This window comes from Laetiporus sulphureus (assembly GCF_001632365.1).
Source record: "Laetiporus sulphureus 93-53 unplaced genomic scaffold LAESUscaffold_94, whole genome shotgun sequence".
In the NCBI taxonomy this organism is placed as follows: Eukaryota; Fungi; Basidiomycota; class Agaricomycetes; order Polyporales; family Laetiporaceae; genus Laetiporus; species Laetiporus sulphureus.
The window spans coordinates 46,359-73,642 of record NW_024468603.1 but is presented as its reverse complement, the minus strand read 5'-3'; the positions used below and the strand labels follow the sequence as shown (position 1 = coordinate 73,642).

The 27,284-nt window shown below is 51.3% G+C and overlaps 5 protein-coding genes across 5 annotated transcripts; 2 read left to right on the top strand and 3 right to left on the bottom strand.

The window, feature by feature from the left end:
• Positions 1 to 1,515: 1,515 nt before the first annotated feature.
• Positions 1,516 to 1,964, bottom strand: LAESUDRAFT_764947 (uncharacterized protein; the record flags this gene model as incomplete). The annotated part of the gene is made up of 2 exons (XM_040913547.1): positions 1,516 to 1,737; positions 1,788 to 1,964. The coding sequence occupies 2 exons, from the start codon at positions 1,962 to 1,964 to the stop codon at positions 1,516 to 1,518; spliced, it is 399 nt and encodes a 132-aa protein (XP_040757819.1).
• A 7,085-nt stretch (positions 1,965 to 9,049) lies between these two features.
• Positions 9,050 to 13,278, top strand: LAESUDRAFT_732624 (uncharacterized protein). The gene is made up of 10 exons (XM_040910275.1): positions 9,050 to 9,450; positions 9,521 to 9,629; positions 10,091 to 10,253; positions 10,328 to 10,910; positions 10,969 to 11,708; positions 11,769 to 12,176; positions 12,230 to 12,411; positions 12,473 to 12,513; positions 12,574 to 12,871; positions 12,926 to 13,278. Exons 1-10 carry the CDS (start codon positions 9,200 to 9,202, stop codon positions 12,962 to 12,964), a joined length of 2,814 nt encoding a protein of 937 aa, XP_040757818.1. The 5' UTR covers positions 9,050 to 9,199; the 3' UTR covers positions 12,965 to 13,278.
• Positions 13,279 to 13,864: 586 nt separating this feature from the next.
• On the bottom strand, positions 13,865 to 16,264 carry LAESUDRAFT_753361 (multicopper oxidase; the record flags this gene model as incomplete). Its single annotated transcript, XM_040911770.1, has 13 exons — positions 13,865 to 14,094; positions 14,152 to 14,269; positions 14,328 to 14,444; positions 14,498 to 14,698; positions 14,758 to 14,820; positions 14,877 to 15,080; positions 15,142 to 15,301; positions 15,354 to 15,446; positions 15,507 to 15,570; positions 15,625 to 15,738; positions 15,791 to 15,911; positions 15,966 to 16,034; positions 16,082 to 16,264. The coding sequence occupies 13 exons, from the start codon at positions 16,262 to 16,264 to the stop codon at positions 14,039 to 14,041; spliced, it is 1,563 nt and encodes a 520-aa protein (XP_040757817.1). The 3' UTR covers positions 13,865 to 14,038.
• A 3,583-nt stretch (positions 16,265 to 19,847) lies between these two features.
• Positions 19,848 to 22,309, top strand: LAESUDRAFT_666912 (ARM repeat-containing protein; the record flags this gene model as incomplete). Its single annotated transcript, XM_040905277.1, has 9 exons — positions 19,848 to 20,118; positions 20,175 to 20,494; positions 20,556 to 20,881; positions 20,934 to 21,065; positions 21,127 to 21,211; positions 21,276 to 21,376; positions 21,428 to 21,566; positions 21,636 to 21,828; positions 21,894 to 22,309. The coding sequence occupies 9 exons, from the start codon at positions 19,848 to 19,850 to the stop codon at positions 22,307 to 22,309; spliced, it is 1,983 nt and encodes a 660-aa protein (XP_040757816.1).
• A 360-nt stretch (positions 22,310 to 22,669) lies between these two features.
• LAESUDRAFT_666935 (Dna2-domain-containing protein) lies at positions 22,670 to 27,268 on the bottom strand (the record flags this gene model as incomplete). The annotated part of the gene is made up of 10 exons (XM_040905279.1): positions 22,670 to 23,041; positions 23,089 to 23,386; positions 23,441 to 23,739; positions 23,980 to 24,105; positions 24,164 to 25,105; positions 25,160 to 25,762; positions 25,816 to 26,240; positions 26,294 to 26,378; positions 26,763 to 26,861; positions 26,915 to 27,268. The coding sequence occupies 10 exons, from the start codon at positions 27,266 to 27,268 to the stop codon at positions 22,670 to 22,672; spliced, it is 3,603 nt and encodes a 1,200-aa protein (XP_040757815.1).
• Between the last annotated feature and the right edge of the window lie 16 nt (positions 27,269 to 27,284).

The following is a 27,284-nucleotide window of genomic DNA, read 5'->3' as shown; positions in this document are numbered from 1 at the left end:
GAGACAAGCCCAGAGTAGTGAGCTCACCAAGTAGGATGCAAAAGCTTTGGCGGCGGTCTCTATCACCCCCTTGTCACCCAGAGTTCAGGCCACCTGAAGGTCTTTCCATCCCTCATAAAGATCGAGACACATGGCAGCGACCTGCAGGGAGGCCTTTGAAGAAGACTATGAGGGAGTACAGCGTTAGCCACCAAGAAAGGGGCACAGAAAGAAGAGAGATGTATCAGCGGTGCACTGATGGTTTGTGACAGCATTTGTGGAAGAGGAGGAGCCACAAGTATGGGCACACCCAGGAGCAGCAAAGAGGAGTGAGTAACAGCAGTAGAGGGGATGAAAATTGACGCGCCAAGCTGAACCAATAGGCGTGTCTTAAAAATTGTAGGCAAAATGAACATCGACCATGTGGTACCAAAGTCTGACTAGTGCAGCACAATAGGGCAGGGCACCCTATCCAGAAGACAGTGAAGCAGAACCGAGACATACGAGAAGCTCAGAGGACAAGTCAATTTTTCCATTCAGTGCAAAGAAAACAAGTACGCATCACAAAGATGGCACCAACCACTCAGGCTATCATACAGAGGATAGGACAGAGAACAGGCTATGCAAATTTAGACTGATGGATACTCACTCAGCTCATCAAACCACCCCTCCACAGCCTCCAGTCAGAGTTCCAACCGATTGATCTTGGTGATCAAAAGGAATTGTTCATGCTCAAAGACTTCCATCAGAAAGACTTGGTCTAGTCAGATGTTCTGGATATAGTGGAAGATGCACTCAGTTTCCTCATGCACATTTGTCGAAACTAGCAGATGGAGGTTCTACTAAGTCAAGAAAATGAGCAAGATAATGAGCAGACGTACGTGCAGGAGTGGGCTCAAGAAGGGAGCATGAATTGTGACCAAGGCAGCAGTGAACACAGGCATGTGAAGCACTGGCATTCTGGGAAACAGGGACAATAAGACACTCATCTTCAGAGGTACAGCAAGAACACTAGGAGCAAAGAGTCAGTAAGCATGGGTATCTGACTGGACAAGGTGAATATACCTTGGCAGAAGGCCAAGGCTTGCCAAAATTAACAAGTGCTTGCTTTAGCACCCTGAAAGTGTTGCGAACAATATCCAGGTACTCTTGGAGAACCTCAGGAGTAATGGCCTTAGAATGCATGGCAGGCACCTTGCCGGATGATGTAGCAGGAGCGGGAGGCTCAGGAGACCCTGCTGAAGAACCCACCATGGATTGCACATGAGAAACTGAGGCAGCACAAATGGCAGTGAGAGTCTCGCTGAACTCACGCTTGGTGAGCTTGACAGACGAAGCGGAAACTCTCGACGTGTGAATTGGCTTGGCAGCTGTGGCCATGCAATCTTGATCAAAATGCATCCACCAGAAGGCAATGGAGTGTACGCACCCAAGAAACTTTGTATCATGATGATCAACCACGAGATCCTCCACGCATCCCATCAGAAGTGAGTTGCATGCAGTAACATGAGCCTGGGATGCTCCACTGAGCATTCCTCAGTCCACCATCTCGACTATCCCTGTCATTTTGGTGTGCAGTTCCATAAAGGAAGCTTTGGTGGAGGCTGAGTGAAAGGCTGCGAGATCAGTATGGCCAATTGCAGCAGCAAGCCATAGGTCGAACTTGGGCCACGAGTGGAACATTAGCCAATCAAGCATACTGGCCATAATGCCAAAAACTGGAGTGGCGATGAAAGGGGAACAAATGCGAAGCTCAGTCTATATGGAAGGTCAGACATGTGTCGCCTGCACTCGGATCTCTGACTCACCAAAGTAAGCACAAACATGTCCACCCAGTGGTGCCATACCTTCTTGAGAGTGTCGAGTGCAGGCACATCCATGATTATGTTGTCCAGAGTGGTAAGCCATGCTTTGGCTTGGTCCGGAAGCTCCTTGAAGTCAGAAAAGTAAAAAGAGAAAATGCCAGGAGGAGGAGAAGAAGACATGGTGGAAGACTTGAATATGGACAAACAGCAGGAAAGGATGAGCTGGATATACGAAGACGATGGACCGAGGATGGTCCAGGTTTCAGAACCAGGGAGATGATATGCACTGAAATATTCTGCGCTCGAAAACCCTTCTGGAAGAGCAGCCGAGGGCTACGTGACTTGATAATGCATATATGTCAAGCAGAACAGTCTGGACAGACCAGCACGAGGGCCTCCGACTCTGAAGAATCTGTGGCAGCAGCACCATATCACAAAAGGGTCATACATAAGACTCAGAAATGAGCCAGGACCTGCACGTTAGCACCACCAATTACAAGAATAAAGGAGAAGAAACTGAGCAGGACGAGCTTGGCCAAATTGGCATGAAGGTTCATTCTAAGCGAGAGAAGCGCAGGGAAGCAGACCATCAGACCCTTGAGGGCCCTTACCTTTCAGTTCCCTGACTGCAAGCAATGATGAGGAGGAGGCGGAAAATGTTTTGGAACTGTTTCAGAGGATCGGAAACGCGAACAAGGATCAGAAATATCTTCTACTACATTATAAGGTGCTATTCTACACCTATATAATGGTCTATGTACCTACCATAAAAACAACAGTGGACTTCACCCTTCAGAGTTCAGTTCTACGCACATTGTCTCAATAGGGCAGCACGCCCTATTCAGTCTCACTCGTCTACATCTTCGTATCATGTCTAGTTAGCTCTCAACACCACGTGGGGCAGCACTTCTCATAGTGGCCCATAGCTCGACTCGAGAAGTGCCCAGTAAAAGTCACGTTACCACATTTTTCCCTCACACCACCTCATTTTTCCTCTCACGCCATCTATCACGAGCTCTAGCAACTCAGATCTCCATCCCCATCAGACTCTGTAGCCTCAGCAAGCACCCAGGTTTTGTTTGTAGTGCTGGAGATCCTGCATAGATGTCCTGGAGACCTAGGGAGTGCCCAATCCCCCTCCGTAGTGCAGGAAAGAGCTGCCTATAGTGCCCAAGCCACAAGATTGGTCAGCCAGAGACCCACATCACTGCTCGATCCCTGACCCTCGACAACTTGTTTGGTAGAGGCACTCGCCACCCTTCTAGTCATCCCACACAACTCATCCTCTTCTCGACTCATCTAGAGTCAGAAACACTTTCCTAGTCTGAATCACCACTCACTGCTCTGTTTCAAGCACAATGTCGAATGACTCGCAGCCGCTCCTCAAGCATTATCAGCTGAAGTTTCTGCAACTGTGGCCCAAGGTGAATGGAGATGAACAGCTCTGATCCACCTTCCTCGACAGGATAGGAGGTAGCTGGCAGCCAGGAAGCAGTTGAGCATATCATCAGATAGCAAGTCGCCGCAATCTTGGAAGGTGATGTCTGAGCCAGAACAGTCTAGAGGGGGCAAAGGAAGGCTTTGTTGACTGCCTGAGAATGCAGAACCACATGAAGAGGTCAGAAGAAGAACATGAGGTGTGGAAATGACAAGTAGGCCACTGAGAAGCATCACCAACTACAAGCTGCAGTGTGAGAGCAGAAAGCGATGAGTTAGGCAACTTGGAAATAAGCAAGTATGCTAATCGAACAGAAGACAGGGTAGCGGACTGATGGACCCTGTCAGGGTCAGACTTCCAGTTCGCCGACTGTAAGATATGGAAAGGGGGCAGGAGCGAGCTTTGCGACATGTTTTACGAGATCAGAAACATATTCTACGATTGGAAACACATTTCAGCGACCCAGCTGGCTCATTTCTGACTTACTATATAATCTACCCTGTACATAGGAATAAAAAGGAAGTAATACAAAGTTTTTTCCACTGAGCAGCACTCAGTTCTCATCTCGTCTATGCTAGGGCATCGTGCTTGACTATGTCTATGCCAGTTGCGACTACATTCTATGTTTCTGGGATTCTCGACACTGAGAGGGGCAGCACTCTCAGCAGTGACCTCTAGCATGACTCGGATTTCAGCCAGATAAGTCACATTATTGTATTCTCATATCTCACGCCATCACATTTCGCTCTCATGCCACCTGTCACGAGTCTCGAACCAGGATTTCATCTCCATCAAACCCTGCAGCCTCGCTAGCACCCAGAACTGGTCCGTAGCACTGGGGAGTACTAGCTAAATGCCCAGAAGTTCATCATCAGTACTCGATCCAGTCAGAGATGCCCAGAAGTTCATTGTCAACACTCGATTCAGTCAGAAGTGCTCAGGGCTTTGTCGTCGACGCTTGAGCCAGTTCGGAGGCAGTTAGGGCCTCATCGTCAGTGCTTATTCAGCTTCATCCAGATATAGCAATTTTCTGTGATATAGCTCAAGACCTCAGCCATAGCAGTTTGCAAGCACAGGAGTCACCAATTGCATCTCACAGATACACACACCCACCATCTAGCTGTCGACTGCTTCTCAGTCCAACACCCCACTCTGATCAAGTCCAACACTCACCGATCTGAGTTTGTGAACTGACCCATTTCAAGCAACACAGCTGAACGACTCGCAGCTGCCCATCACTGCATTATTATCTGAAGTTTCCTGTGAATGTAGCTCAAAGGAACCGCAGACAGAGAGCCTCAGTTTACCTTCCAAGTAGGGTTGGTTAGGAGTGCTGCTCATGGCCAGGATGTGGTTGAGCATATCACTGAGCCTGAGCTGAGCTGAGCCTGAGCTGCCTTCCTCAGGCCTGGCCTGCGTTGGTGATAGGCCTGAGCCTGCTGAAGCCAGGGCTTTTGAGCCAAGCTGGGCTGAGCACATCACTACTCTAGACTCTTTCAGCTCATAAGTCAACTCCTTTGGATTGCAGTGACTTGTTATCTGATAGCATGAGAGTCGAACACATTTTCTGTCATTTTTTGATTGCAGAACATTTCAGTGCATATGCACACCATACAGATGAACTTGCATCTGAACTGAACTGAGATTTTGTCTTATATCACTGAAGGTCTTAAACTAGGGTCCAGCCCAGTTCAAGGCATCACATCACACCCTATGAGCCTATGGTCAAAAGGATACAGTAATCTGACAATGCTTGGCTTGTACAATGTAGTACAAGCTAGTACTGGCTGTTGTTGTTGTACAAGCTAGTACTGGCTGTTGCTTCGTTGGTACATTGTAGTACAAGCTAGTACTGGCTGTTGCTTTGCTTGTACAATGTAGTACAAGCTAGAACAATATAGTGCAGGCTAGTATTAGCTAGTATCAGCTTGCACTTTATACTAACCATCATTAGCACAAATTGGTGCAGGTCAACACAACTTAACTCTAAACAGAAGATAATGCTAATGAGCATTTAAAAATATAACACAGACATATGATATCAATGAACATTTTAATAATATAGATAACTTGATAGGCACATTGTGATCAGAGGCAGACTCATAGAGCATAATGATTGTGATTCTCGTAATGTTCTATTGTAAATTAGGATCATGACATGAAGCCCATCAAGTTGTGACATGGTCACAATACTTACAGAATATTTGACTAAAAATTAGTGAAGTCATATTTCCGTGATTTTTCTCAATGATCTCATCATAACTCCATCATCTTATGACTCATGAAACTTTGACAATTTCTTGAATATTGTTCCTAATAATCACCATGCAGGACTAGAAAAATATTGAAAATGATATTTTGAATAGTTTGTACAAGACATTAACAATGTCCTTTGCTTTATACATTGCCGATTGTGGAAAGCATATCTTCAATAATTCTCAATTTATTCAACCGAGAATGCCCTTACATGATTTGAACTCTTTTTCGTACATTATCTCAATTATATGATGTGAACTATCGCATTTTTCACCCAGTGGGATGGCGGAAGGAAGAATAAACAAGACGCGAAACAAGGAGAAAAAAAGAAAATGTGAAATAGGGCGCTACATAAAAATAGCACTGCGGGATAATAGGCTTGGCATCAGCGATGACACGGATGGTTGCTGCCGCCGGGTAAACGTACGGGCTGGACTCCAGAGTTGGCGGAGGTCAACCAGCAGCGGATACCGGTGCGTATATATTGTGGAATCACAGCAGCGGTCGCTCGTCGTCGCTCGTCGTTGAAGGCAGACATTGCGCTTTGTTAATCCACAACGCAAGGGCTACTCAAAAATCCAGATTCCTCTCGTTATCATACTCGAAACTCCGCAATGCACCACCGGAGGGAGCAGAGCGGATCCATCCATTCACGAGGTCCTCCTTATCGCGCTCAGAGTCGGGCGTCCCCTGCTATCACCGAACGCTTGTACGAATTCAGGCTGATGATGCGTTGATGGGAGCAGATAGGTAACAACTTGCCGCACACGACCCTGAGTGGAGCGCTTTACGCGCATCTTTTTTCTTGAATACGATTCATATCCCGCATGCTGTAACTAATACCACAGATAGCGGCCAGTAATCGGTACGGACTCCGTTGTGGGTGCAATGCGGCTTTACGTGTATCAGTGAACGTTTTACGGTGACGGCGATGTCGCCGGTACGCGTAACCAGTAGCGAGTTGCCTGACAGCTGCGTAGACAGCAGCACTGCGATGTGCTACCATAGTGACTGCGTGGGCCCTGACTCTAGCATGCGCGACGGACCAACTTTCAATGGATAGTTCTTGCGTCAACCAATAGGCAACAGCTACTCACGTCGCTCCGTAATAAGTAGCAATCGGTACGCACGCACACAGCTGCCTGTTACCCTCCGTGCCTAGGCCCGCCCCGAAGCCCTTCATGTAGGAAGGTGCATACACTGAAGCATCCATCCATACTCAATGTGACAGATTGTGGGTAGGTCGCCGGGCCAAAGGCGGCAGCCTCCGCACCGCACCGGAAGAGGCAAGCGCCAACCCTGATTTAGCAGCCATTGGCCCATGAGACAGGCACGGTGGAGCGGGAGAAGGGCGCGGCGAGTGTAACGGAGGAGCAGCAACGTGCTGCATGCCGAGTCATTAGGTGGGTGTTCGGAGCGGGAATGAAATTTGGAAGGGAAGTGAAACACATGTTAGCCTAGGAAAGGCATTAATGTCGGGAGTAGGCACACACCGAGGTAGCAAGCGTACTGAAAAGGTGCGTTGTTATCCTTGTGGCCAGCATTAAATTTATTCATCTGCCAACTCCAGACAGCAATGCATTCAAGAAGGAGTGAGCTCTATTCGAGCACCAGTGCTGCTTGCTATGTGTGTACGGTGTGGCATCCCCGTCGCTTCCATGCATGCGCCGTACGCACGATCAGCGCTCACTTTAAGTCGGCTCGGAACAGCAGTCACGATCGAGGGTGACCTTCTAGCGCGAGTTCACCGATCCTTCAAGCTTCAAGCGTCAACTCGCGGAACTATGCGTCGGAACATCACGTAGAGATACGCACCGTGAAGCGCGCTCTCCGTTCTGCTTCTGTTGCAAAGCCGACCTTTCGGTCCACACAGATTGACAGACGGGTGTGTACACTTATCGATACTGAATTTCGGGTGCTCAGCAGCGCTATGCATATCAGCATACAATGTATACAAATGAACGGAACAGTACGTATGCATCCGAAGCTGTGCACGGCGTAGCATACCACATGCATGATCGGCGATCACCGCCTTGCAGTCGAACGCTGAGTTGCGGGACCGAACTCGGCCGCCAGCACGATCGAGCATTACCTTTCAGTTTCAGTGGCAGTTCGACGCCCTTCACGTAGTTCGTGTACCGGAAATGGCACGGGCTTTTCGACAAGGCATGCAGTATGTATCGTCTGTGTGCCGATCGTTGAAAAGACGCATATATAGTGATCGACATCCGGTGAGTCTGTGCCACGGTACTTACCGTTGAGAACCAGCGACCGACTGGCCGTCGTGCCAAGCTCGGAGAGATTTAGCGTCCGTGTCGAAGCCTGAGATCGTGCGTGAGCTCTCTGATATATGAGGTCTGAGGTGGCGTGCGGCGTCTTCGAGTCGAAGACGAGCACGGAGCTCGGCTCGATTGGCCAGAGGCGCATATAGCAGCTAGTAACTTATACCACGAAGAAGCTATCCGAATTCCTTGTTTTTTTTTTGTGCAGTGGGCAGACATGATTGCCGAGGAGGAGCAGGCCTGCTTTCTCATATTAGCTGGTGAACTTTTGACCAGCATGCAGCACATATCTGAAACTACAGACCTTCTGTGACTCAGATCAAGCTTGTGGTCTCCGATTGGCCATCTCTGGCGGGCGTTAGAAGATGTAGCAATGAGACCAGTCCTTCCAGATAGCAGGACCTCCATCAACGTAACCAAGCCCAGGATAAGCTCCGCAAAGAAAGCATTGACTTGTATGCTATGCCGTATTTCGCCCTCTGCGACATGCTGTATGGTAAGGGCTCGAACCGGATTCAAACCGTCAGCTCTGCACTGTTCGTGCTCCACATAGCCCGCGATGACGTGCATGTCGGCTCCCGCATGCCCGCGCTAACAGCGGGTGCGTATCGTGGTGCCACTATTTTAGTTAGGATGTAGAAGTGCAAGAGCGGCTTGGCATAACGGAAAACGGAACACGTACGGGCGGTCGATATGAGCTTGATGCGCATTGTCTGTGCGAGGCGGGCGAACAGCCGTTAGCACGCACGCCGCGGGATATGACCCACGATCTCGGGTAGACATGATACGGTCCGTGGCTGACATCGTCAGGCAGCACGCTATCGACAGTCACTGGTCAATGGTCATCCCTTGGCTATGGAATTTGGCGGACGATGGACGTCCGCGAGAACGAAGCAGGGAAGCGTGTTGCCGCTGCGGACTCGAGCATATTTCGGTTCAATGCAAGCGCCGGCCTTCGCGACGCTGCGGCGAACCAGATAACGGCATCAAAATCCGGTTCGCTACGATATCTAGAACTCCGTTTCATGGCCGGGAACAATCACAGCAAAGAAAATACCGATTCTGATTCCAGGAAGGTGTTAAAATTGAATTACAGTAAGTAGTCATTTCCATGTCGGGCCAAAACCGTATAATTTTCGTCCTAAAATTGGCCTAAATATTTGGAGATTAAGGGCAATTCATGATGGGATTTCGGCGTCCGCGGCTGGCGTCCGGACGTTGTCTCTTTCTCTCCTTTCTCTTCCATCCTTTCCCTTCCATCACCACCCAGGCGCAGCGCCGTTACCTTCCTTTCCTCACCGCCCTCCTCTGCCTCTCTATCCTCTCACCGCTCGCACAGCCGGGTGGGCAGATTGCATAGTGCAGACAGAATACGACACGAACACCACCACCCATCCACCTACCAAGACTTCCGCGGAAACTAGACACACGCGGTCGGGATGGATTACGACCGCTACGATGCCTTTCTGCACCACATCTTCAAGGAGACCCAGGGTGACGCGTGGTTCCGTCCCAACGAGGACAACCTCAGCGCCGGTGTCGCCCTCCGTGTCGACAATGGCCCCGAATTTCGTGTCTTTCCCTATGAGAATCTCGCACTCGAGCCCTTCGAGGCTGCCGTCAGCGCCCTCAATCCCGCCGTCGCCGTCAAGGTTCGCAGCGCCGCCGTCCATGCGGCCCTGGCTGAGGTGTAAGCGCCCCTTCCGTCTGACGTCTGCTAACTCTGAACATGCTCGCTGACGACGATTCGCTCCCTCTAGTGGCCCAGACGACCGGTCAATCTACGTCGACGCCAACACTCGCATCCAGATCATCGAGACGATGATGGACCTCCCTGCAGCAGACAAGGAACAAAGCGCTGCGTTCGTCGTGAGTTGTCCCTCTCCTTTCATCCCCGCCCCACCATTTGTCCTCCCTCTCGCGTTTCACGTCATGTCGTCTTCAATTTCGTCGTGCGCAGCGGGTGGCGCCTGCCGGATTGGGATGAGGATGATCGAATTGCCCGCTGGCGCTGTTGCCTGATTAGGCCAGTCCGGGCGTTGCGTGTGCCTGCGCCAATTCGAGCCCTTTTGGCTGCGCCGCTCCCGCTGTGAGGCGGATGAGTGCGAGCCGGCGGGGTGCGGTTACGCAGGCGGGAAGGCGGTTGCCAGGAGGCGAGATTGGCGCCGGGCCTGTGCGCGGTGTGCCTGGAAGAGAGCCGGTACCGCATCATGGTAGTCCGGTGCGTTGTTGTTGGCGGGACGTGCAAGTGAGAGATCGTGTCGTGTGGCGGCGGAATTGTTGGCGGCTTCCTTGCGTGGACGCGGATGCTGACAAGGACGATTTTGTAGCGCGACGAGCGAGTGCTGGTCGTGTGGTCCGACTCGATCGACACCATCATCCCGACCTGCCACGAGTTCGAGGAGCGGCTCATCAAGCTCCTCTGGCGATCAAGACCAACCGCGGGCAGCCAAGCTGCTAGTGCAAGTAGTCATCCGGCGAGTATCATCAATGGTGAGTGGTCCGCTTCGTTGACTTCTTTGAAATCTCTTGCTGCCGAATTTTTCGCTGACTTGGCGTGACGGCAGGCTCGATCTCGGGACACTCACTCAACCCAGTCAACTCGCGGCTATCGGGACGCATGCCTGGCACACCGCGCGGCATGGGTCGAATGTCATTGGAGATGACGGCACAGGACCTCGAAAAGGGCGGGCTGACCAGCAACGAGCCGAAGACGAAGACAATACGGACGTGGTACGGCAAGAAGAAGACGATCATCATCGAGCCGGAGATGGCGGAGCTCGAGGAGCTCGCATCCCAGAAGCGCGTCGCGGTGCTGTATGCGCCGGTGTATAACGGTGCGGCGGCGGGCCTCGCGATCTATTTCATGGGTACAGGTGTCAAGACGCTGCTGGACGAGTCGGCTTTGGATGGCACGTACATCCGCTTTGCACTATGTGTGCTCATCCCCTTCCTTTGGTCCGTCTCGCTCTTCTTCGCGCTGCAAATCATACAGAACGTGTCGATGGCGATTGGCCCGATTGCGCAGTACCATGAAAACTCGAAGTACTACTCTGCGATCAAGCCAAGGCCGAACAAGCTGGTGGACAACAACCTTCCACATATTACGATTCAAATGCCGGTATACAAGGAGAGTTTGGACACTGTGTTGTAAGTGCTTGTTTTGGTGAGAACGGTCAAGGGTGGTACTGATGAGGCGGCATGCCAGGGCACCTTCGATTGAATCTATCAAAAAGTCTATGCAAACATATGCTCGTCAGGGCGGTACGTCGACAATCTTCCTGAACGATGACGGTCTCCGGCTTCTCCCGGTCGAGGAGCGCGACGCGCGCATCGCTTACTATGCAAACCATGGTATCGGTTGGGTCGCACGCCCGAAGCATGACGAGTCGGCCGACGGCTTCAAGCGTCGCGGGCGTTTCAAGAAGGCGTCGAACATGAACTACGGGCTGAAGCTGTCGCTGCTGGCGGAGAAGCACCTCGAGCTTCTGCTCGCGCAGGAGAAGGAGCGCGGGCCGCGGACGCCCCGGCCGAGCTCGATGGGTGATGATCATCGGTATGGGATGCAGTACCAGCACCAGGACGGCGGGAACGCAAGCGTGGTAAACGTCGGCGGTGAGGACGAAGAGAAGCCCGCGTCAGACGACTGGGAGCTCGAAGAGAAGGCATTGCAGCTGGCGATTGACGACGTGTACGAATCAAGCGGACGCCGGTTCCGGCCGTGGGCAGCAAATGGCCGCGCTTGCCGTGTTGGCGAGATCATCCTGATTGTCGACTCGGACACGATCGTGCCAGAGGATTGTCTCAGGGACGCTGCACGCGAGATGGCCGAGTGCCCGGATGTCGGTGTTATTCAGCACGAGTCGGACGTCATGCAGGTTGCGCATCACTACTGGGAGAACGGTATTGCGTACTTCACGCGGCGTATCAACAAGTGTATCTCGTACGGTGCGTGGTTCTGTTTGTAAAATAGTGAGGACGTGGCTGATGCTGGTGTTTCTTTATTAGCCTGCGCTAACGGTGAGGTCGCGCCGTTCGTAGGCCACAATGCCTTCTTGCGGTGGCGTGCGGTTCAGGACGCGACATTCATGGATCCCTTCGACGGCGAGGAGAAGTTCTGGTCCGAATCGAACGTGTCTGAGGACTTCGATATGGCAATGCGGCTAATTCAGCGCGGGTACACGATCCGGTGGGCGACGTACTCGCTCGGCGGGTTCAAGGAGGGTGTGTCGCTGACGTGTGACGACGAGCTGAACCGGTGGCAGAAGTATGCGTACGGCTGTAACGAGCTGCTGTTCAACCCGATCGCGCAGTGGTGGCGCAAGGGCCCGATTGCGAAGGAGATACACAGGTTTGTCTGGTCAGGCGCGCCGCTGCACTACAAGATCTCGAGTTTGGCGTACATGTTCTCGTACTGTGAGTATTGCGCTGTGATATGCGTATGTAAGCAGATGCTGACGGAGGCATAGACGGTATCGCATGCTCGATCACGATCACTCTCATCAACTACTGCCTGCTGGGCTGGGAGATTCCGATTGATAACTATTATATGCACAGTTTCGAGATTTGGCTTGCGGTCACGGTCGTCTTCACCGGCTCTGGCAACGTCGGGTTCAGTTTGCTGCAGTACCGTCTCGGCGAGGTGTCTTTGGTGCGTTTGGGCTGTTTAGTGGTCGGAGGTCTCCGTGCTGATCTTCCCCGTTCTCTCGCAGATCCGCTCGTTCGCGACCAACATCATGTGGATTCCGTTCTTGTGAGTGTTGGATATTTTGTGTATGGATCTGTGCACGTGTGTTAATAACGCGCATCGCAGCTTCTTCTTCTTCGGTGGCCTCTCGATCCCCCTTACGCAGGCTATCCTCGCGCATCTGTTCTCGTACAACATCCAGTGGGGTGCTACGATCAAGGAAGTGCAGCGCTCGAACTTCTTCGAGGAGATTCCGAAGATTTTGAAGCGGTTCTGGTTGCCGTGGCTCTTTTGCATTGCCGTCGCCGTTGGCATGATCATCCTCTCGACGGACCTTGTCCCAGTCGCATGGCAGATCAACGGGTCCGCGTGGGCAGTCATCTTCCCGTTGGCCGTCGTCATTGGATGCCACATCTTGTTCCCGGTACGTGTGGTCATCTCATGCCATATGGTTGTATGCTGATGCCGTTGTGTGCAGATCGTGCTCAACCCATGGTTGATGGTCTTCTCGTACTGATCGCGGAGCTGGCATCCACAGTTCAGGGCGAGCCCCGAATTTTTGTCCATATACCTCTGGCGATTATACCATAGTGGACATGGACAGCTAACTGACTCTGGACTCTCCTCCCCTTCCCCCCACCCTCTTTTGTTGTGTGTACTGCTGCAGTACCGTCCATTCCTTTTACTCTGGGCGCCGCGCATGCCCACTTATTTTGCGTACAATTGCTCATCTAGTCCCGCGAGTCCTCCTAGTTTGTACATGCTTCGCGCTAGTCGTTTTTATTCGAGTGTAACGGACCAAACACACCGCTCCCCTAGTGCGTACTACTGTGCGTTTCATGCTGCTGCTCGAATTTTCTTTCATCTTTTCTCACTCGCTACGTACGCGTTTTGGTACATGCAGGCACAAATAGAACTCTCCTCCAAGCTTATAGTGACAGTGTCGATTCGGAGCTGCTCGTACAATACATGATCTCTGGAAGTCAATATAAATAGTGAACAATTTTGATGTGCACGCCATGCCGAGCATGATGTGGAATAGATGGTGCGTCTGAACGTTTTGAAGAGCTTCAGAATTTGTCTTGGCACGTCCTGATATACTGTGCCCCGAAGCAACCATGACTGAATCGACTAATTCATAACTCCGCAACTAGGAATGCGAACATATCATACAACCTTGCTCATCGTGACGCACTCACGGATCTCTTGCGGTGGTCAATTTCTGTGGCCAATCCGTGCTTGACTGCTCACCCGCAGAGGAATATTCAAGGAGCTCGCTGCTCTCTTGACATTATCCATGCAAGGCCATCAGCTCGTCACGACATACTTAAGCCCAGAGAATACTGAAAGCATGGTGACGTTATCCATACGATGCCGGCGGAATTACTTATGAGAAGCGCGCCGACGAGTCATCTCGCTCTGATGGAATGTGTATGATTCAATATTGTAAGCATTACAAATGGATATATTACTACGCTCATTGAGCGGAGGGTCGAATGATTGCAGGTCAATAACCTCATTGCATCCCTTGCCAGTTCGCAGAGGCGCTGTAAACTCGAGCCACGTCCGCAACCGATAAAATGCGAGCCCGCTAATGATCCGAGATGGGCAAAGCGTCGAAGATCGGGCATAGAGCATCCCATTCCACTGAACAGATGAATCAGCACCAGGGAGAATCTTCGTTGAATTGTCACGAATACTTACGAGGAGGCGCATCCACGTACGGTGTCGCGTACGTGTCCTCTGCCATGACGACAGCAAAGCCGGTGTTGAGATGGAAATCAATGTGGCAATGCAAGAACCACGGCCCAGGATTGTTGGTCTGCAGAGACAAGGCGATCAGACGGTGCAGCCTGTGTTAGTCTAGAGAGAGCACGTACATCGAATCGGATCGTCACGTTGTCTCCAGCCAGACCGATGCTGACCGTATCACGGATAACTGGGTTGTCATAATTGGGGGTGAGCTGACCCGCGCTCCTGACGACCGAGAAAGAATGCTACGGGCACCGAGTAAGAGTTGGTCATCGTATTGTGAGAGAGGATTACTTACACCGTGCAGGTGCAGAGGATGTGGACCGCCTATTACACCACCTGGCATCGAAATCTCGACAGACTTGTTGGGAGGCAAGCCGTATATACTGCCCTCCGGCATTAGATCCCATGGTGAGTAGTCTCCGTGCAGAATTTGCAGGAGGACGGGAACTGAAGGACTCTGGAAAGTGTGGTTATTTACGTAGAACAAACCATCGGTCTGGAAACGATTACTAATTCAGTTTGATGACCAATAGCACCGCCACGAAAGACACTCACAAAGTTGAAAAAGAAATCAAGATTGATGTTCACATCGGCACCACCAGGGTAGGGCTCTCCAGGCTGGATGAACCGTCAGTAGCTACCAAGGCGGTCAGTTGCCTCGATGTATAACTTACAACAGGGTGATTGCCATATGCACGCAGGTCAGACTCGTTGAGCGGATGATTTGTGAAGCTGATGGTTGTGGGTTCCTCGTCGGGGGCGCCGACGTATCGGAGGATGGCCATGCCCGGTGGCGGTGGCAGTGGAGTCGTACCTACAGCCACATTCTCAGGAGAAGCGCGGATCCAGTAGTTGCCGATTGTCTGATTTGCCTCCAGCTGTGAAACGAAATCGAAGCTCTAGCATCAGCAGCCAAGTTCACGATGATTCTGGACATACAATGAACGAGTAGCGTTGCGCCGCGAAAATCTCAATGGAATCGATACCTGGCAACGGTTGCGTGCTCTGTCCGTCAGCCTCGATAATGGTGACAGTATGATTGTCGATGCTGAAGTTGAAATAGGCTTCGCAAGCCATAGAAATCAGCCGGAACCGGTAGCTAAGCAAGGAGAGAGTTAGATTCTACATATTGTTTGATCTGCACGACTTACCGTTTCCCCTGGGTCACGGTGATAACAGACAGCGGAGAAGTAGTATCGTTCGCTTGCCGTCCCAGACCATTAATGAGAACCGCTTCCGAGTTTCTGATGAAGAGAACATTAGTAAGAAACAACGACGGGCTCATGAGTCTCAATGAGACATACGATGGGATAGGGACTTGAGCAGTAGGAATATGGTACCAGTCAGTGAGAGTGATGATGGTGGACTCTGTTCGAGCTCCAAAATTAGCGGGTAGCGGTGTACACCAATTGAGGCACTGACCGTTATCCACATCGTATAGGTCCGCATACGGATCATCTGGGTCATAGACGATAAATGGGCCACGCAGACCATCGCAATATTGATAAGACTCGTGACTATGATACCAGAACGTCCCTGTAGTAGAGAATCAGCACCAGAGCATCCAAAATGTATGAGATATACGTACCAGCCTGATCCGGGACGTTGAAGTCATACAAGAAGGAATTATGAGACGCAATTGGGCATTGAGTCACAAAAGCCGTTCCATCAGCCCAGTTCGTGTGGTGTTGGAAGAGACCATGCCAGTGCTACATCACTTTCCGTTAATCATATGTATCATAGATTGCATTGACCTGTCTTACAACAGTGGTGGTCCTGTTCATCGAATGGTCTTGCAATTCATTTTGGACATTGATTTGGAAATTATCGCCCTGCCCTATGGTGAGTAACGTCAGAGCAAGGCACGGAAGCGGCATACCTTGTACCCTGTAATGGGAGGTCCAGGGGTTACTCCGTTAACGAGCACGGCCTCCCGTGTAAATCCATCCGGGGTCACTGGACCGTTTGTGAGGGTTAGGCTGGTAACGGGGCCCAGGGATGCAGCGGTTCCAATATAAAGAGATATAGCAGTAAAAGCGGATGTCAGTATGAAGGAAGCCATCTCAAGGAAAGTATTCAGTCTGGTGTGACTAAATCCGAGAGAGGACTGCGGTGAGCTCTGCAGACATGGCGAGGTGCTCAGCAGGGTTTATGTAGTGCAGCACCGAACAGCAAGTCTTTCGGGATCTGTCAGGTCGTTGGCCATGGATGCGCCGCAATCATCGCACGGCGACGATGAAACAAGGCGGCGACGGAGAGCACATGTACGGGCGACGACATGGCACAAATTTAGTTGAGACAGCTCGGTCTAGCTCACGCGTTCTGGCATCGCATTTTTAGTGTAGTCTGTCACCCTCTGTCGTCCACGAGGTTATCCGACGTCGCAGAAGAGCGCCGCAGAAGGTTTGCAAGATGCAATAATGATAATGCAACGCACAGAACGGGCACCGCATCGTACTGGCGCAACAGCGTTACGGCACATGCGGGACACGGCCGCTGGAGGGGACGGCTGTGACAGCACCTCTGCATACGATCTGCTTGCCCGACGAGCCACTGACATCAGCGTCGTTGGAGAGTGACAATGTCCGGGTCCTGCTGTGCTTGTTATGGAGCATGTATCGTGTATTTGTTTTGAACATTACAGAGCACCGCGAGTTGACTCTTCAGAGTCATGGCTGTATAGCTCTCTAGTGCCGAGCTCGCAGCAACAGCCACAGCCGCCATTAGGCCGGATCTGTCAACCTTCGCCGGGGTCCGCAAAGCCGTGAGCGTAGCAGTGAGTCAAAAGTCTAACTTAAAGCCTGGGAAAACTCACGAAGTTTCATGGTACAGAGTAACATAATTCCAGTATCTGCCTACAATGCTCAGGCCGTCATTTCTTTATTTTGATGTCGCCCACCTGAGTAACGATCCCAGATCGAATCCAACTGGCTCTCGTCGTTGACCACTATGATGAACATTACCAACGCAAGTCCTACTCCTTCCGCGCCATATGTGCGGGTTTGTGGTGACCCGCCCGTGACATTGGCTTTCTGACAATTGCGATGTTTCGGTGCAGCTGTAGTTTTGAGACGTGAGAGGTGTGACGATGGTACGTGCACCTGCATAGCTCGCGCCCATAGGCAGTCCTGGATAGAAATGTATCATCGCGCCGGGCCAGTCCATTCAGCCACAAGCGCTCTCAGCCACAAGCGCGGGCGGCCTGCCATCGTCTATTCTGAGCCCACGCGGACGCGGTGCAGTTAGGCGGGTGCCACCCGCACAGTCACCACCAATGCCAAAAATTCCCTGTCCTGGCTGGCGATATGAGCTAATGGACCCTCATCCACATCGCACGGACAGTTACGCCCGCACATGCCAAATAAGCTTGAATGAATTTGTATTTTCCTGTAACCGGACTTACTCAGGTCAGGCAGGAGTTCTCATCGAAACTATCGAGGGCCACCGGCCCACCGTATGCTTCAGTACGAACCACTGTGACAATTGTGATGAAAGCCACACCAAACTCCTTTCAATGTAATTACTCCCCCTTCAATCGCCGCTAATACTGCCCTCCCCGGGTTTGAAGGATCGGTACGTCAAATATCAGTCTACGCCGTCGCTCTAGCTGCAGGCCTCCAATCCTGCGACGTAGAGTTTACGCTCCATGTCTGAAGTTATCGGGATGGCCGCGATATCAAGCACGTTTGGCATCTGCTGACGGTTGCGAGGACGAACGCAGGCTTGTATGTCGTGTCTTACTATACCCCGGTCCGTTCTAGTGTAAACTTTATCTTTCCGCTTCTGATGGTGACTCTTTAGCTCAAGGCTGCATTATCGAGGCCACTGCAGCGAATGGATCGAGCAACAGCTGAACGAGCGCTAATGCAGCTTCTGCAGCGCAAGCTGTGCAAGCGATACAGGCTTCTCAATGTTAGCGTCAGTCTCTCGTTGATTGGATGGGATACGAATGTCCGCGTGTGCACCCAGATGGTCCAGCTATGCTGCTCTGCGTGCCTCAGCTGTACTGCTGTGTTCTTACAACGATCGAACAAGTCACTAGACCCGTCCGTCGGGCGGGCCCACTCCTTGCTCCGGTGCAGTGTCATCTCTGTATCGCAGTTATTTGTCGCGACGAGCGGCATTTTCGTGCCGGCGTGCGCGTAGCCGCATCGCCATCAGCCGCCGTCATCGGACGCCGAGTTGGACGCTGGTCACGGTTTCCATGTTTCTCCGGCCGTTACACATTGATAACTCGTTCCAGACCTTTCTTCGCCTCTTTTGACGCACTGATGTTCCCCTTCAAAACGGTATCGCGCCAGCCACAATCACGAACATTGCGCTCGAACGAGCGTTAGCGAACTCCAGAGCATATGCTCTCACCTTAAGTGCAAGATGACCGCCGGAGAGTCACTTTTGCGCTGCGATGATAACGTACACGCCCGCCGTTACTGCTGTGCCTTGATTGCTCCAAAGCCCTTGACAGTGTTTCATCGAGAGGAATGGAGCCTTGTGGATGAGCCGAGCCGGCCCACGAAAGTAAGCACAACTTTGAGCTGGTCTCGATCACATATTACGCTATCGCGTCGGACATGCGGTGCCTGGTATACAGATCCTCGCACGTTTTTTACGGCTGCACATCTGGAAGCTATCCTTCGAACTCAACCGCCCACTACTGACGCAATGCAACGTCTGCGATGCGAAGAACAGCATACACGGTGCCAGCAGCGACTTGGGCGTCCAAGGAGCGCTCTTAGGAGACTTTACGAGTACGCACATAATTTTTTCACAGAGTGTGCTGCAATCGGTTACTCTCAATGGATATGCACATGCTAAATCTTTGTGTCAGGCCTTAAAGGGATAGCGGAACTCAAAATTCTCTCATATCCACTACCTTCTATTTTTTTGCGACCCAAGAACCCACGTCAATATCTAGGTGATATTACCGAGTGAAGCTCCTTCAATCTTTAATTGCCACACGGAGAATCTCTCACTAAATTGCTTGTATGAATAGCTCTGCAGCGCTCAATTGACCGTACTGAATTATAGAGGAAATCTGTTACAAAAATACGTGTATGTGGGGACCTCAGAATGTATCACACCTGCTTGCCTTCGCCTTCCAGGAATCCTTTATTTATCCCACATACAACGTTGGGTGACTCGGCAGCCTTTCATCTTTGCAAATTGCAACATCGGGAAACCTCGAATCGACTTGTGGCTCGAGAACCTGCTTTTTGACTTGTTCTCACTGATTTGGCTTGTGCATGCCAATAAGCACACAATGAGAAGCTTGCAACTGGATAAAAGTTCAAAACAATGAGGTCCTGAAACTTACTGTCTTTTCTGACCATAAAAGCTTCATAAGCCGGATTTGAGTTTTTCCTGACGAACTGGTGGTGAGACCATCATAGGTCGATGGAAGAAACATGAAAGCCTGTTGCATGCAATAGCTGTCTTGGCCGTTCAGATATTGCGACAAAGCTCACTGTGGCATGTGCTTGGTTATTATTTCCGGCGTTTGGTAGAATCATTATCTCGATCCGCGATCAATGCTGCACGTGGAGCTCTTGCACATTAATATCGCTTTTGAAACTTTTCTCGACTCAAGCCGACTTTCTGGCTGTCTCCGGTCATTGCTACAAAGTAGTCTCCCCGTACAATCTGCGATGGTCACGGCTGTAAAAACGTCGAAGAAACGGCCTGCAGTGTCGCAAGCTGGGCCGAAGTTAAAGAAGCTTCACACCGAGCCGCCTCAATCATCCAGATCGGCAGAAAAGCTCAAGAAACGCAGCAAGCCCATCACACGACCTGTGAAAGAGGAGGATAGCGACTTGGACGGGTCGAACGAGGAACGTACCGACGAAGGGTCTGATGAGGAGCCTGAAGAGCCTGACGAGGAGAGACAGGACCACACCGTGTCGACAAAAGATCCAAACGGTATGATGTGACCCGCATCGCTTGGAAGCGGTCGGGACTATAACACGTGTTCACAGCGGCCCGCGAATCTCACAAAGCGCAGAGGGCTCTTTTAGAGCAGCGTCGCGCTGTCAAGCCTCATTCCGTCCTTCTCACAGAAGCCAAGCGGATATGGCAACTTGCCCACCGGAAGGATATCCCAAAGGCAGAGCGCGAGCAGCACATCAAAGCGTTGATGAATGTGATCCGAGACAACGTGAACGATATCGTCTTGAAGCACGATGCGAGCCGGATTGTACAGACGGTGATGAAGTATGGCAGGGCAAAGGAGCGGAATGAGGTCGCAGTGGAGCTTAAGGGGAAGTACAAAGAACTTGTGCAGAGTAGGTATTCCAAGGTGAGCTATTAGCTGTGTGTGCTTTACGTCTACCAGATCCTGATCGTCGAGCGGCCTGCAGTTCCTTGTAATGAAGGTTATCCGCTTTTGCCCTTCACACCGTGCTTCGATCCTCCGCGAATTTCAGGGTCACGTCCTGCGGCTGCTTCTTCACAGAGAAGCATCAAGCGTGCTTGCAGACGCATTTGAACTGTACACGAACGCGTACGAGCGGTCGCTGCTACTGCGCGATTTCTACGGGAAGGAAGCGAGCCTGCTTACGATCACTGCGGGCAGCTCAGAGGAGCAAGAACGATCGAAGAAGGGTCTGAGGGGTATATTAGAAGGTGTGGAGGGTGAGAGGAGGAAGCGACTGTTGTCAGCATTGAAGGAGAACTTGGTGACTATGTGAGTGCGTCACATTATCAGCTCTTATCCTGCTCCTAAAGTGATGGCACAGTTTCAACAACCCAGATAAGGGGGCAGTCTCGCATGCAATCGTCCATCGCGCGCTCTGGGAGTACCTCGCTGCGTTGAACACGCTCGAAGACGAGACAGAGCAGGAGAAGCTCCGGAGAGAAATCTTTGAGAGGTATGGATAGCGGCTTTGCTTTCGTTATCTCCTCTCTTATACTCCGTCTATCGCGGCAAAGCTGCGAGGATGTACTCGCGGAAATGGTGCACACTAAAGACGGGAGTCGTTCTGTGCGAGAGTTCATCGCTCATGGCACGGCAAAGGTATGCTCCTAGATGTACATAATTGGATCTGTCGCTCATTTTTTGTAACGTTTGTGACCTACAGGATCGGAAACAAATTGTTAAGGTTCTTAAGCCACACGTAATTCGGATGTGCACGGACGACGAAGCACAACTCGTGCTCTTCACATGCCTGGACGTCATCGAGTGAGCCTGTCCCTGTTCTTCTATTAGTGCGAAATGTCATGCCCCGGATAGTGACACAAAACTGACTGTGAAGTCGCTCGTGAGCGATATAACCGCCTCGGCACAAACCCTCTACCAGGCACCGCAAGGCCGAAGATCACTCATATACCTCGTCGCTCCGCGAACACGACGGCACTTTACACCTGCACAGGTCAGCACAATCAGCTTATGCATCTCTGGTGATTCGATTTCGATGTTGACCCCAAGTTCTGATCGCCAGATCGCCCTGATGGAAGAAACAGACGCGATCCGAACACGAACGAGCAAGAAGGACGACGCGCTGCGCGCCGCTGAAATTCTGCGGGCCGCGAGCGACGGGCTCTTGTCCTGGATAGTGGAGAACGGTGTCGAGGTCTCACGAGACCCCGGTGGCAGCCTCGTCATTTGCGAGGTTATGCTGTACGCAGAAGGCGGTCAGTATATCCGGCATTCTCCTGTTCCCGCCGGCGTCTCACCGTTGATATGTTGTGTTGTACAGATAAGACGGCCGCATCAGAGACACTGCTAAAAGCGCTCTCAGCGCCATATCCTTCGACCGACCTCTCCAATCCTCATCCCATCTCGCTCCCACACACCGCACGGATGTATAAAACCCTCCTGCAAGGCGGGCACTACTCACAGCGCTCAAAGAGCATCGAAGCTGCACCCTTGTGGTCTGCACAAACATTCGCCACAAAGTTCGTGCAGGTTGTCCCTCGGGATGCCACGGTAGCCTTGGCGCTCGGCGAGGGCGCTTTTGTACTAGCTGCGCTATGCGAACAGCTTTCTGGTGCAGAATGCGAGGAGAGGGAGACGCTGAAGGGATGGTTTGGGGACGATGTCGAGCGGAAGGTTGAAGAAGTATCTGGGAAAGGAGCTTCGGTGTTGCTAGCTGCATTGAACGCGCTTCACTGACCTTTCTGCTCATTTTGCTCTTTCTGATCTATTCTGCTACACTTCGTTTGGCACTGTATGTCGGAGGTTGATACGGCAAAAAGGGAGACAGACCCGACTGCGGGCCGTTCATTGTCCCAGGCCTGAATCCCATTACTCGAAGGTTTCAATTGACGAAAGGGACCTGCTCCGAACCACGTATCGATATCACCGATCGTTACTACGAAGATCCCTTGGAATGCTCGACCAACTTTGCTCTTCTAGTAATGTTATCGCAGTACTGCGATCATTGTCCTACATAGTCCAACGACTGATAAAATACAGGCATAACTTGTATAAGGATAGAACGTGGATTGAATTCAAAAACGATGAGACCAGAGATTACCGTGTGGCATTGACGAGATCTCGCAGCATGGGCCGCCCCTTCAGTATGCCCTCGCCAACCGCAGGCCTCTTTCCTCTCTTCAATGGTTTTGAGCCGGTGTTCTCCTTCTGCGCTGAGGACGAAATGTCCGATAATGAGTCCTCTGCTGGGCGTTTATTAGGCCGCTGCTCCACAAACGACGAGGCATGCATCTCATGTGCATTTGGAGGTAACCGCAGGATCCATGCCTTTTCCTCCATAAGCTCGAAAAACTCCCGCAGTAGTGGCGTGTTTTGCAGAGTCTGTCTCGAGCCGAAGATGATCAACTTGGACCTCGCGCGAGTGAGGGAGACATTCATTCGTCTCCAGTCTTTCATCAAATCGCCAACCTATTTCGCGGTCAGATCGATCCTAGAATTTTCAAAGCCATACGTACCTGTCCATCTTCGTTAGAGCGTACCATGGAGATCAAGATGCACTCTTTGTCGCGACCTTGACTCCTGTCTGCGGTCAAGATCTCCACTCCTGGCCTCCCCTGCAACAGGTATGACAGTAGCTTGGTCTGCTGACGATACAACGATAGGACGCCAATCTTATCCTCCGTGACTCCGCTGCCGATGAGGCACTCAGCGACCTGATAAACTAAGCGGGCCTCGACTTGATTCTCCACGAGATCCCCGACAGGTGAGTCACGAGCAGGGACGGCGTCTGTGTCAACAAACACAGCCTTACACCTGCGTGATAGTGAGCATTCCGCGGCATATACTTTGCGATACCATCAAACTGACCTTTCGTCCAACAACCGGCTCAGCCAACAGCCTCCTTTGGAACGCTGACATGGCAATCCAGAAGCTGTATGAAGACCACGAAGGAAAGGACGGTTCGGTACCACGAGACTTCGTGTAGCCACAGCTTCGGAGCCGCAACGGAGCCGGTCACTGTAGATGAGTTTGTTTGACAAGGCCATGATGTCCGCATTCATTCGATACTGTTCAGTGAGATCCACCACAGCGTTGGGATGAGCGTCAGAGAGGCGCCTAAATAACGAGACATCCAACCCCCCCTTGCGAGCGGCGCGATTTCGTACCTACCCGTACCGGGTTTTCAGCCACCTATCCGTGTGTAATTGAAGAAAGGGACGTACGAGAGGTGGCAACTGGAAGTGATCTCCGACTAGAACGAACTTATCTGCAAAGCGCAGAGGGCCAAGGCATGCCGGCAACGTAATTTGGGACGCTTCATCGATAATGCAGTAGTCAAACTTCCGTCTCGCGAACAGTGGGCTGGGTGGAGCTCAGTATCCAAGAGAGCAAGGAGAAAAGGACACTGACTGATCGATTGACAAGCAAGTGGTCGCGACAACAGGAGGAGCCATGATCTGATGCTCCAGTTGTTCTAAGCTGGTGGCGGTCCTTCTGCGTGAGAGGGTGAAGTCATGCACGTCTGAATGAATCTATACACTCATAGTGTGCTTCAGCAATCACCGACAGTCACAATCGATAAAGTTGTACCTTGTCGAGATTGCCTAGTCGCAATATCCCAAAGTCCGCGACGTCTTTCAACTTCAGCAGAATTGTGTCTACAGCGGAATGGGTATACGATGCGAGCAGTACAGTCTTGCCCATACTGACCAGGCTTCGGATGATCGCCGCAATGACAGTCGTCTTGCCCGTGCCAGGCATGCCAAGAATCAGAGCGTAATCTTGCGCGGTGAGTACCTTAGTCATGGCAGCTTTCTGGCTGTCGTTGAGATGTGCGATGAGCGACGACTGAATCTCTTGAGAGGGCGGAGGTTCATGAACATGAAAGCGAGGAGGTATGAGATCGACCACGAGCTGCAATCTGCGTGTGTCTCCATCCAAATAGAATAGTTGAGCCAGATTATCTCGCATACGGCCCATTCCGCCGAAGAGCTCGTCTTTGTCAATTCGGAATGCGACTTTTTCTGGGGCCGCATTCTTACTCCTCAGGCGAGCACTGATCGTGTCCAAATTGAGTTCATGGTCCACACCGACGACTACTTCGTGAGGGGAGAGATCGACGATGAACCCTCGGGCAATCGCCAGAAGATCAGGCTCGACTGAAATGGTTATGGCATCGCCGCAGCTAATATGACCGTTGAGCAACGACCCAGAGAGAGAAGAACTCTTTGTGAAGCAATAGGTGAAGCGGTGGATCTTGCTTTCCTTCTGAGACTTTGCCGCGGCGATGGTAGATGGAACCGTATAAGTTGTATCAAGGGTCATGTTGGCAAAGCAGCGCCCGTGCCTCTCGCGTTCCTCTGCGCCCATGGTCCATAGCTCCTTCTTGAACCGAACAAGGTCCTGCTCTTCCAATGAAATCAATGCCTCCCAATGCTTGAAAAATGCGCATTGTCCTTTGGTAAGATGCGACGTCTTGAGAGCGTAGATATCAGCGATAGGAGAGGTTGTGTCTTCCACGTTCTCAACGGCCTGGTGACACGCATCAATCACTTGACATCTATCATTCATCAACGGTATGCGCACCTTGCGATACAACATGCAGGTGTTTAGCGCGTAGCACTTCCCGCACTGCCACGAATCGTCAATGGTTGGAGGCAAGAACGGCTCTACTTCCCGTGTGTCCTCAACGTCAGCAACGGCTCCATCCTCTACGGAGACCTTTGATTCCGATTTGACAGTATGGAAGCGTATTCTCCGCATCATGTATGCTGCCATCTCGTTGCGCGCCACGATTAATGCCCGTACTTCATTCCTCACAGCGGGGACGCGGACGACTTCGTCACTTCGTGTATAGTATAGCAGGCCGCTAGGCACCTCGGAGCAATATCGCTCTGCCATGAGCAAGGTGTACAACATCGTCTGCGCTCGGTGCTCCATGCCAGCCCCCGGACGTCCGGTTTTGATTTCGAATGGCATGACCCAACTTTGTGTCGTTGCACTTCGTCCGAAGATGTCGGTCAAGGAGGTATCGCTATCAGATATGAGGGCTTGTACGGAAGCATCGACTTTCCCCTTGATTCCGTATGTCGGCGACCAGATGTCTTCTTCGATATCATGCAACTGTGAGATAGCCAACAAGGAGGTCTGACCTTGAGTGGCACGTGTGTTTGTGAGAAGTGCGTCGGGCTGTCAACAAAAGTTGTTCAGTAGATACGTACAGTCGGTTCAGCTTCGCATACCTTCGGTTTCTGCGCGATATACTTCTCCGAGAAGGACCTCAGCCCTATCGCCCTTGCCTTGACCTCGGTGATTGCCTGTTCCACTCCAATGTTGATCCTTAGGAGCTCTCCAAGATTCTTCCTGACAATTTCCGCTATGGTTTGTTCAATCCACTTCTGATCCCATCGCTCCTCAGTGAGGCATGCTTGCATGACCTCATGCAGCAAGTTGCCCCATATCAGCGACGGCGTGACGTCGACAGAGCCGCGTACAAGGTTTGATACCAATGGCTTGCGACGACATTGCGGGGCGGTTGAGAGGGATGTCGCTGTGATTAGAAGGTCTGGTTGTAGGACGAGTAGATTCTGCTTTGAGCTGATCGTGATGGAGGGTGTGGGCTGAGCAGAGGATTCCGTGAAATCGCCAATGATGTTGATTATGTCGCCTACGACATTCTTGATAAACCACCCGGTATGGGCAAGGTATCAAGAAGCTCACCAGTTCTAATGTCTGTATCTGCCCAGTCATCCTTGAGAGTTACGGAGAGGCGTTGATTATCGGTCACGGTGTCTACGATGAGTATCTGCGCGATAGCTTCTTAATAATCGAATAGACAGCTTGAGAATTGACTGCGAAAATGTGATAATGAAGGTCATCGCCTCGTTGCTAAGACAGCAACGTGGGGGCATGAAAGTTCGAAGGATATCTCGAAACAGTCGCTGCGCTCAATATGTCACTTTATTGGTACGCCATTGGAAAAAGAATTCGCACGATGACATATGCACATAATCGTGATGCCAGACTCCTTGTGAGCTCAAAAAAAGACTGAACCGTATTGTAGGCGACGTGGTTTCACATTTGGCATCACGACACAATTGACCGGATCTAAGCACGAACACTTCGCGATCTTTTTTTAACAATGCGGACGCCATTTTAAATATATTGGAAACAGAAAAGCTGCACGCACTTTTTGGAAAGGACTGTGGGGAGATTCCTCAAATATCTCTTTGACCACACATCGCGTACACGTCTCAGGGTTGTACCGAGGCGGGCCGCTGGTGGCTGCCTATAAAAATCATTGATGCAACCTCACACAAGCTAATATATATATGAGCTTACGGTTTTCTTCGGCGAGTCCTTCTTCGGACTCAGAAAGTCCGAGTTCATGTCATCCCAATCCCAGTCTTCTGCGCCTTGGAGAAGCTGTGCGACATCGACATCTTCTGCAGAAGCTTCCTTCGTCGGTGTTCGCAGCTCAGTTGAAGAAGACCTATTGCCTGTGCTATGTTCTGGTAAAGGCGCTGAAGACAAAGAGGGTGTCTTCGCCGTTGATGGTCCGTGTGGCACAGTTTGTCCTGTACGTCTCGCTGCGGACTTGGAACAGGAAGTCACAGAGTTAGTGGTATCAACACTTAGAAGAAGTTTATTCATGAAATCCGCTTCTTCCTGTTCGGACCGTTGGAGCGCAGGCATCCTGCTGAAAGGAACG

What these genes read in the sequence shown, in the direction of transcription:
- LAESUDRAFT_732624 (XM_040910275.1), top strand. Translation starts at nt 9,200, where the DNA reads ATGGATTACGACCGCTACGATGCCTTTCTGCACCACATCTTCAAGGAG. An exon ending in TCCGGCGAGTATCATCAATG is followed by an intron (nt 10,254 to 10,327) that starts GTGAGTGGTCCG and finishes GCGTGACGGCAG; the next exon opens with GCTCGATCTCGGGACACTCA. An exon ending in ATCATGTGGATTCCGTTCTT is followed by an intron (nt 12,514 to 12,573) that starts GTGAGTGTTGGA and finishes CGCGCATCGCAG; the next exon opens with CTTCTTCTTCTTCGGTGGCC.